This window comes from Ochlerotatus camptorhynchus, unplaced genomic scaffold (genome assembly GCF_037179485.1).
Source record: "Ochlerotatus camptorhynchus isolate MF236.1 unplaced genomic scaffold, CSIRO-AGI_Acam_v1.1 ptg000094l, whole genome shotgun sequence".
NCBI classification, from domain to species: domain Eukaryota; kingdom Metazoa; phylum Arthropoda; class Insecta; order Diptera; family Culicidae; genus Ochlerotatus; species Ochlerotatus camptorhynchus.
Genome location: NW_027040584.1, coordinates 3762189 through 3772848, shown reverse-complemented (window position 1 = coordinate 3772848; position 10660 = coordinate 3762189). Strand labels below are relative to the sequence as shown.

Here is a 10660-nt window from a genome sequence, read left to right as displayed (position 1 = left end):
AACATTTTTCAATTTTGGCCCAATGTGACTTCCTAGTTTCAATGTCACCCGGTCTTTCGATACTATTTATTTAATCAGTCAGAAGACCAAGGGAGCAAAATGCATGACGATGCTGCAACACTGCATGACTGTCCCATTATTGAGAACCATGCTTGTTCACAGCATCGTCACGCGCTTTGCATCCTTAGTACTCTGACTGTTAATTATGTTTCGAACAGAGAAGCCAAGTAACAAAATTGAGTTTTACAATCATGTTGTAATGTGTATTAGTCCCACTAAGCATAATTTCCCAAGCAATACACTTCCGTCTCTAAAGGTTGAGGCAACTTGATTGTAACCGGAATAAATCACATAGGAGTTGCCGTTGTCGCACTGCTAGGGTTACGTTTATTCAGGTAAATACATAAATGAGGGTAAGAGCTTCGCTAATACATACGAGGAGGAGGGAATAAATGATCAAACTTATACCTAAGATGATGGATATTTCGTAGTCTGAATCGTGGGTACTAGGCTCACGGTTATTGTGTGTGACTTAGCTTCTTTGGCTCATCCTACATAGGGTCGCGGATGGTTTGTTGGGTGTCGTCCTTCAAGGAATGAAGACTCCAAGGGTTCCGTGTATGGGGTACCGGCTCGATGAGTTTTAGAGAGTGCCCGCGGACGGAATTTCGAACATTTTTCCACTCACTGTGAAAATTTCAACCAATTTCATGGTTAAACAAAAAAGTTATACCTATGCAAACATTGCTATTCGTATAGGGTAAATGTCGGCTTCGGCACCCATTGACTGTTTTCGGCAACCAAAATTTAAACGTTAATTTCACTATGTTTTCCCATCAACACACTTCCCTGAATGCACCCAAACGATTCTATAGTCTTTCAGCTTCAATCTGATTGTATTTGTACGTCTGAGTAGTCCTGTTATGCCAGATTTTTATTCAAATGAAGCATACGTACTCTAAAATGGGGTTGATTTCAAGTTGCCGATAATAGAACAGCTGGTTAACACGCACTTCTAATGGGAAGGTTGCCGAAGAAAAAGAGGCTGCCGACAATAGGCACACTCACCTGAGATGTTTGGAGCGTTGTAAAAACGCTTTCAAACAGTTTTGAAGAATTCTGTCGATTGGAATGGATAGAGAAGCAAGCAGCAGATGAATGTAAACCAGCAAACACGTCATATATGTGCGTGACGCTGAGAAAATGCTAATAGAAGTGCGGACACTGCTTAGATTGACGAGAATACGTAAATTCCCCTACCTGTTCGTAAAAATAAAAACTGCACAAGCGCGTTAGGCCCTCCCCAGAAGTAATGCAGGTGGTGTTCGTTTGAAACGCTAATAACTTTTAGGGGGTACCTCGGATTCACATCCGATCTTCAGCCAAGAAGTTCCCAATACTCCAAAGGTGCTACATTTTGTACACGAAGAAAATCGACTTACTACAGCGCCACCTAGAGCCGCGAATGTGAAAGTCGCTCGCTCCCCCATACATTTTGTCGATTTTCCCCCACACAAACTTCAAGCCGTTTGAGCGAGGGGTTCCCGTGAATCAGATGACTTCAAATTTTGGCAGGGTGTTTCTGACCCCCAAAACTACCATTGCAGAGGGTAGCGTTTGAAATTCCAGACTTTGACTTTTTTCCATATAACGCGTCTAACCAGTATACATCTCTTACTTCACGGAAGGGTTGTCTACCTCGGGCCACTAGGGTATCCAACAGTCGTGCTCTAGAGGCGTCATTACCCGGGCAATGCCAAACTGCGTAATCGATGTCATCATAACCGGTTCTGCACCTACATATATTGCTGTCAACGAGGTTTATTCTGTAGCAATGTGCGTCTTGCGAGTAGTGGTTGGACATAAGTCTTGACATCAAGCGAATGAATCCCCGACTTACATCCAGACCTTTGAACCACGTTCTCGAAGAAACATTTGGAGTAATGGAATGTAACCACCGCCCAAGAGAATTACTTGTCCAATCGTGTTGCCACCTTAGAAGAGAACTCTGACGTACTAATGGGAAAAAATCATCACGAGGGGACCCATACAAAGGTAATCATATACATATGATCTTTCGACCAGCCACCTCATCTGCTCCCTTACCTTTGAAAGGAAATAAGATGAGTGCCTACTTGGTTTCATCGACCGAATAGCCTCAATCGAACTAAGACTATCCGAGAAGATGAAGTAATGGTCTATGGGCATATCGGAAATCATCCCCAATGCGAAGTGGATTGCTGCTAGCTCAGCAACATAAACGGAACAAGGTTCCTGAAGTTTCCGAAAGGCGGTTGAGTATTCATTGAAGACGCCGAAGCCAGTGGATCCATCAATGCGTGATCCATCAGTGAAAAATCTTCTATTGCAATTGACTTGTTGGTTCTTTTCAGCAAAAATGCGGGGAATTGAGATAGGTCGAAGTTGATCTGGAACTCCTTGAATAGCCTGTTTCATTGAGAGATCATAGTCAATGGGGGAACTGTAGTTAGTAAAGCATACACGAGAGGGGTTATAGCAAGGAAGGCTAATATCCGATGACATATAATTAAGATAGATTCGCACGAATCTAGACTGGATGCTCAATTCGAGTATTTCTTCGAAGTTTTCAATCACAAGGTTGTTACTGACACTACATTTAATCAATATTCTTAATTAGAGCTCCCAGAAACGGTTCTGCAGGGGTTTTACGCCCGCTAGGACCTCTAGGCTCATATTGTGCGTTGAATGCATACAGCCAAGGGCAATACGTAAACAACGATATTGAATACGTTCCAATTTGATAAGGTGGCTTTTTCTTTCCGAGAGGAAGCAAAAAGAGCCATACTCAAGAACTGAAAGAATAGTCGTTTTATATAGTTTAATGAGGTTTAATGAGGTGAGCACCCCACCATGTCCCGGAAATTGATCGTAGAAAGTTGATCCTTTGTTGACACTTTTGTTTCAAATACGTAATGTGGGTACCCCAAGTGCGTTTTGAATCAAACCAGACTCCAAGGTATTTGAAGGTTAAAGATTGGGTATTGTCACTGCCCAAAAGATTTAGACGCAGTTGGGCTGGAAACCGCTTCCTTGTAAACACTACCAATTCAGTTTTTTTGCGGTGAAAACTCGATCCCTAAATTTCTTGCCCAGAGAGACAGATTATTTAGGGAATTTTGCAATGGTCTTTGCAAGATTTCTGCACGTGGACCTCTCATGGAAACCACGGCATCATCTGTAAGCTGTCTAAGCGTGCATTGATTATCTAAGCAGTTATCAATATCTTTGACATAGAAATTATAAAGTAAGGGACTTAAACATGAACCTTGGGGTAAGCCCATGTAGCTAATTCTAGAAGTTGTCAGTTGACCTAGATTGAAGGTCATTTGTTTTTCTGGCAGCAAATTATACAAGAAATTATTCAAAATGCCGGGTAATCCACTACTGTGCAAATTGTCTGACAGTATCTCTATGGAAACCGAATCAAATGCGCCCTTAATATCCAAAAAGACTGAAGCCAATTGCTTCTTGTGCGCAAAGGCCAGTTGAATATAAGATGAAAGCATCGCTAGACAATCGTTTGTTCCTTTACTCTTCCGGAAACCAAATTGCGTATTTGAAAGTAGATTCCCAAGTAACATTTTAAGTTTTATGAAATACTACAAAGCAACTATAAAACAACATTCATAAAACCCTGGTCAAGGCTATCTTGTCATTAATGCATCCACCATAACCTCATTAAGACTAGAATATGTCTAGTTGGCCCACCCTGCAGAAGGTTCTGAAGGGTGTATTCTTGAAGCTCTTCAAGATTGATTTACTGCAAAAGGTTGTATGACGAACGCATTGAGAACCATTTGAAAACTACAACAAAAGCTATTTAGCAACAATCAAAACCCTTTCCGAGCCATTTCCCCTAGCCGCTTACTAAATCCACTAGGAAAGCATCAATCAAGATAGAAAAGGATTTATGAATCCGATCTTATCAAAATAATTATATTAGAAACTGATGGTATAAAAATCGTGTTGAATATCCAAATTTATTACAATAGTTCTCATTATGTGGCCTAGTTTTAAGTGCCTTATTAAGTTTCATGTGAAGTGTACATGAAAACATCGAAAAAAATAGGTCCGCTCTCGTAAAACGTCGATTTGACTAATTATTTTACATTGAATAAAATAAATTATTTTTCAGATCGAGCTAGGCTGAGATTATTTTTTTATGATATTCGCATTTAAATGCTTGCTTATTGCTAAATTTACCAAAATATAGTTATATCCAAGGAAATATAGATAGAAAATCGAAGATTGTAAAAAACAAGCAAACTAATTGTAACATGGCGGTGGCATAAAAGTTGATTTTCATGGGTCACTTGTGAAAAAGTTGTTTGGCTTTTAAGAAATCCTTAACAAAATCCTTAGGTTTTAAAATGGTTTTTATGAAGAAAACTTGCAGACTGAATTGTATTTATCTAAAGCCATTTTGCTTGATCTTAACCCGTTCAGATTTATGGCAGCATTTATGGAGGCAAAGTTGCTTGCAAAAGTTAAACGTCAAAGTTTGTTTATCTTTCGATAGTTGCGCTGTGAGATTCAGCGTTCTTCCAGGCGATTATCTCCCGATGGCTTCCCTAATAAAATTGTTATGGTTATTTTGCTTAACGACGTGTTCCGGGTATCATCCAAACCATTTATGGAATAGTTCTATTATTTGGGTTATCGTTCGTTTATGGTTATTTTTTATTAGGGTTGGAAGCAGTTACTAAGAAAGTGTTCACAATATTTCGCATTTCGCAAAGCTGTAACCTCGATAATTCCCGAAAAGATCCCCTTCTTCCGGATGGTTCTGGAAGTGCACCATCAAACGATGCAGAAATGTACAGTTGAATTAATTTTTTCCAAGTGATGACCCTTTCACCGAATAAAATAGCAGCTATGGATCGGAAACCAACTAGTGTCCGCTAACTGAAAGTTTCAGTGGTTTGCTGTCGGTACTGACACAAGTTATTCCGATCTTCATCTATTCGCAAGGTCTGGAGAAGGTTGGTTTGTTTTCAGGCTGTTTTGACAATGTTTTATGAATTTGAGGACCACGCTCACTTCTCTCTTCTCCACCAGATGCTCAGTCGTTGATTGTAACCGTTCCGCCGGACGTTCTGGTTCTTCTAAAGAACTAAATTTTACTTCGTTAGCATCGCTTGAATTTTTCTTCCAACTTCGTTTATCCTTCGATATATCCTTGTCATAAATTTGGTTTTTATTCACTGTGAGGATCCATCCTTAAAATTCAATTTGTAAACAGAGGAGATTTTATGGTACACTTTTAAAAGCCTAAAAGGCAACAATATATACCATTTGCTCTCATTTAAAACTTTATGGTTATATGATTGCTTTTATAATGATAGAACAGGTTTATAGAGTATTTTATCAAGACATTAATAAAAAATTGCTAATGAAGTTTATGATTGATTTATAGAACAGTTTTGTGGTGGGATTGAGAACAACTTTAAATTTAATTTTAAAACAAGGCAGTTTTTGACTTCTCGACAGACTGTAAAAGGTTTTTAAAACAGCGAAAAGGTGAACTACTAAGCAGGAACGTGTTACACTGCGAAATGCTGGATTTAAACTAAATGGATTATTCATTGCCATTATAAAACCATCATAAATCAGAGTGGATGCCAAATGATTGCAGAATTGTTACTTGGGTTGTTTGATTCAACCCAATGGTCAAGTCTTAATAGGATCATTTTTTCTAATAATTTTCTCAGGTAAGAATTGTGATCAGACGCTGGTTTCCCAGGCTTTTGAATAGCTAATACTTTAACCTGTCTCAATGCTGGTGGTTTTTTAGAAGGTCGAATTTGATCATATCGCTTCCCGGAGCAGAGTTATTCGATGAAAGAAGTGCCATTGAAAATTCCAGCATTTTGAATGGTTCATCCAGAGAACCGTTACTTCAGGCTGTATCCCGTAAAGTTGGTTGTGCTGGAACAGAATCTGGACAAACCTTTTTAGCGAAGTCGAATATCCATTGGGAGGAGTATTCTTCACTCTCATTGGAAGATGAGCGGTTTCGCATATAGCGAGCCTTTTTCCAAAGCGTTGTGATCGAGGTTTCTCTAGAAAGTCCCCCGATAAAAGTACGCCAGTAATTTCGTTTCTTTGCTTTTAGTAAGTTTTCAAGCTTTAGATACTTTTCAAAAAGCTCAGATCTTTCATGTCTACGATAATCTTTAAAGGCATCGGATTTTTCAAGATATAACTTTGTGCATTCGTCATCCCATCCAGGGGTGGCGGGTCTTCTTTTGAGGGATGCACTTGGAACACGTCGTTTCTGAGCTTCTAATGCGCTTTTGTAGATTAGTTCGGTAAAGAAACGATACTCTTCCAGTGGTGGTAGAGAATCGGTAGAATCGATACCAAGAGTTACCGCCGATACAAATTTTTGCCAATCAATGTTCCTCGTGAGGTCAAAAGGAACTTGAATTGACTGATCTGTTTTTAGACGACCACTTTTGATTGAAATAATAATTGGTAAGTGATCACTACCATGAGGATCATTGATAACCTTCCACAGACAATCTAATGATAGTGAGTTAGAGCACAAAGAAATGTCAAGACGGCTCTCTCGAGCAGGAGGGTTTGCTATACGTGTTGCTTCACCAGTGTTCAAGATAGTCAAGTTGAAATCGTCGCACAAATCATAGAAAATACCCGCTCTATTGTCATCGTATGATTCGCCCCAACCAGTACCGTGTGAGTTCATATCGCCCAGTATTAGAACTGGAGATGGGAGGATATTAACTTAACTCCAAAGCTGGCGGCGGTTTATGGAAGTCCTTGGAGGGGCATATACAGAAGCTATGCAAAGATCTTTGTTCTTCACATTTATTTAGCAAGCGAAAACTTCAATGCCTGAAATTATTGGGATTGAGATTTTATAGAAGGAGTAGCAATTTTTGATCCCCAAAAGTACGCCACCATATGAATCATCTCGGTTCAGGCGGATAATGTTAAAATCATGGAAGTTTAGTTTATCTTCAGAAGAAAGCCAAGTTTCACAGAGTGCAAATATATCACAATCAGAATTGTGAATCAAATACTTGAACGAGTCTAATTTAGGTATTAAACTACGACAGTTCCATTGTAATAAAGTGGTCATATCTTGATCCTCACTCGACGAATTATCCATCGAAAGATATGAATTCACCAATGAGGGGCCATGATGCAGTCAATTGCTTGAAGTAGTTTCCGACTATAGGAACAAGCAGGTCAATAAGCCCTCGAAGTGGCGATTCGTCGGGAAAGCCGAGGGCATTCAAAATATTATCCACAATGTCCTTAAATTTAATCTTTCCTCGCTTGGACGGGAGAGTTTTCTTTGAATTGCGAGTAGACGTGGTGTTTATTTTTGGTAACCTCTTACGATTACCGTTATTAGGTAGCGGCGGGTTGGAATAGCTGCAGCAAGGATCAGAAGGAGCAGCAATTACCGATGTGTTCGGCTTTTTCAATGAATCCACTCTACCTCCAGATTTTTGCGAGCTTTTGAGAGTCTTTTTCCGGCGCACTCCCGGGGTGCTAGTCGGCTTCCTTTTACCGGGGGCGTGTACCTCCGGAGACTCACTCTCGTCTGCTATATCAGAGTCCATTTAGTAGGAAGACAAAATCTCAAAAGTGTTTCATTTTGTGCGGCTGATGCCAACGAAGCAGAGGTTCCATTTTGCAACTTTACCATTTCTGCATACGTCAGCTTGGAGCGTTCTTTTATTGAACGCTTCACATTGTTGGTACGCTTCTTGTGTCACCCCTCGGTCGAAAGTCTATATGAAGATTTGATCGTGTCGAATCCAGTGTGTACCTTGGGTGGATCCACTCTGCCAGAAGTTGGTACCTACTTCTATCCAAGAGATACTTGGCCGATAATTCATCCGAGTAAACGATCAACGGATGCTGCGGAATTCACTTCCCACATCGAAATCGCCTGAAACCAAATCATCTCACTAACACAAGCAAATCGCACCAATACGAACCCGCCTGGATAGTACTATAAATTTACACGCTGCATAAGTGTTCGTGAGATACTACTTGCGGAGCTCAATAGCAAATAGATCAAAGTAAAGTATTATCCAAATCATGCAACATTTGGATCAGTTTCTTAGCCAGATCCAAAAAATTGAATCAGCATCTGGTAAGAAATGAAACTCAGAACGCCACGGTGCAGGATTTTAGAACAGCCCAGATCGAAATATTCGGATCTATACCAGTTTTCAATCAAGATTGGAGATGTCCTAAGGACATCTTAAGGGATGGTTTGTTTAATGATCCAAATGTATGCATCATTTAGACCAACCTAAATGAAATAGGTCGGACCAAATACATCAAAATTGTGTGCCGTTGGTCTATTTTTGGTCAATATACCAATTTCAGACTTCAAAAGAAACTTGTGTGTTGTTATGTATGCATGTATTTTCGAATTTATCTTGAGAACGAAAAAAATGTCATTGTTGCGCGACCAAGTTATAGCTAAATCTATTGCCTAATTGCCAGAATTACAGCAACGCAGGATGCCCAAAGATGGAAAGTGATAGCTCTATTGTAGATCCAGCGACCCATTTCAAACCGTATATTTATTCTCATTCAATATAATATTCCATTCCTATGACAAAATAGAGCCCAATAAAGCAAATTATTCCCAAAAACCTGAACTTAGCCGAACATTTCAGTACTTCCGCAACCGATACAAGGCGCAGCTCAAAACTTATCCTTCGCCGCACGCAATTCCTGCATCGTTTCCAGCGGTGTGCCCTTGCCAACGTACTTCTGCACACTCACTTCGTGCACCCGCATAAACACATTGGTTCGCTTCTCCTGCCCAATCGTCGAAGGGACCATCGCCCGGCGACCGTCCAGATCCGCCTCCTTGGCAATGTTCAGCAGCTGCAGCGTGTCCACATTGTCCGGTTCGACAGTATTTCCGAACCGAAGGTTGTTCAACGCATACTCGTGTCCACAGTACACCTTGGTATCATCGGGCAGGGCCGACAGCTTGGTGATCAGTGCATCGTACATCTGTTGAGGGGTTCCCTCGAAGAATCGACCACACCCGGCCAGGAAAAGGGTATCCCCGGTGAAGACCACCTTATCCTCCGGAGTCTCGATGTAGTAGCAAATGTGCGACGACGTGTGGCACGGAGTGGAAATACAGCGTACTTTTAGGTTTCCAATCTCCAACGTATCATCCTGAGCAACGGGATTGGTCAAATTGTCAATGCGTTTGTCGTTTCCACCGTAGATCAACAGCTCTCCCAACGAGGGATCCGCTTGGTAGCGCTTGAACAAATCCGCATTGCCACCGGCGTGGTCCCAGTGGTGATGAGTCGTGAGAACCTTGTTCAACGATACGCCAGCTTCCTTGGCCACCTGCAGCACACGATCCGGCTCAACGGGATCGACAATAGCTGCATTCTTGGTTTCATTGCACACCACCATGTACATGAAGTTGTCCTTCAAGGCGGGGATTTTCTTGACTGTCATACGCGTCATGTCCGTGGTTTGTACCGATGTGGAACGCCGACGAATGCTCCAACTGTTGACTGAAATTAACGGTTGTTTGTTTATTCAACCATATCATTCCGCCTATAGGAAGCCATAAAATCTCTTACCCGTAAAGTAAGCCGCTGTCAGTCCCTGAGATAAGCGGTGGGGCAATCGATTCAACAAAGAGGACATCAAAATTGGCCAATCGGAACAGGCATGCAAGGAATGGTGAACTGGTTAAACAATGCAGATGGTTGCACAGCAATGATCTTATTTATTGAACTTCACAAGAAAGCGAACAAACACCGTCAATCTTCTACTAAATATGCACACTTACTGATAACGAAGTGCTATCACTATATTCAACAGAAAGATAATAAAAATACTGCAGAATGAATGCCTGTGCAGGATGACAATCACAAAATTTGCTATTCCCAAAACAAAGTTTAGAAGGGTGCGTTCATAGTGAATGCGACCAGCGACGCGTGACGTAATATTTAACGCAAAAATAAATCAAGAGCAAATTTTCATTACGTCGAATGTAACAAAGGTAAACAAAGTCGAGCTATCAGTGTCAATCGATGCTCCTGCTATTACACTATATACTGTCCGAATATAGGATCACATCCCATTTTTAAATTTATTTACCAGTCGAATTGCTTTTTGACGTAATCACCTTCCGATCAAAATAGTTTTCGATGTTACTTAAGTCACCCGATTTCTATGGAGATGCCGTTTGCCTTAAGTAACAGCACTGAGAAACCCGTGAAAAGTGTACTTTCGTCGTTTCGCTTTCTCATTATTAAAGTGAATAAATCGAACTGTTTGTTGCTAAGATGATTTCGGTGGTCCTAAAATGATGAATGGGCTGCACGTAAGGAGACGTAATTGATAATTCTCTCGAATATCCTGGTAAATACACTTTGACTTAAGTAACAATAGGGGCCACCAAACGACGTATAATAACTTTTGACTCAAAAACCAGTATTTCTTAGCATGAAAGCTAGCGATTTGCTTTTGTATGATTAAAACCCGGCTAAATATGTTAAACATTGCTATCACTATGAGATTATATGTGTTTAATTGGAAATAGGAATAACTTTTCGGTCTTCAAAACAAAACTTTATTTTTCTCG

At 40.5% G+C, this 10660-nt stretch overlaps 1 protein-coding gene across 1 annotated transcript; it reads right to left on the bottom strand.

Moving 5' to 3' along the window:
- Window positions 1-8597: 8597 nt before the first annotated feature.
- tzn (tenzing norgay) lies at window positions 8598-9879 on the bottom strand. The gene is made up of 2 exons (XM_065218782.1): window positions 9651-9879; window positions 8598-9581 (listed from the first exon to the last, which is right to left on the bottom strand). Exons 1-2 carry the CDS (start codon window positions 9715-9717, stop codon window positions 8740-8742), a joined length of 909 nt encoding a protein of 302 aa, XP_065074854.1. The 5' UTR covers window positions 9718-9879; the 3' UTR covers window positions 8598-8739.
- Between the last annotated feature and the right edge of the window lie 781 nt (window positions 9880-10660).

Excerpts from the sequence above, each read along its gene's own strand:
- tzn (XM_065218782.1), bottom strand. The coding sequence starts at position 9,717 with ATGTCCTCTTTGTTGAATCGATTGCCCCACCGCTTATCTCAGGGACTG. Across the intron at positions 9,582-9,650 it reads GACAGCGGCTTACTTTACGG|TCAACAGTTGGAGCATTCGT; the intron begins GTAAGAGATTTT and ends CGTTAATTTCAG.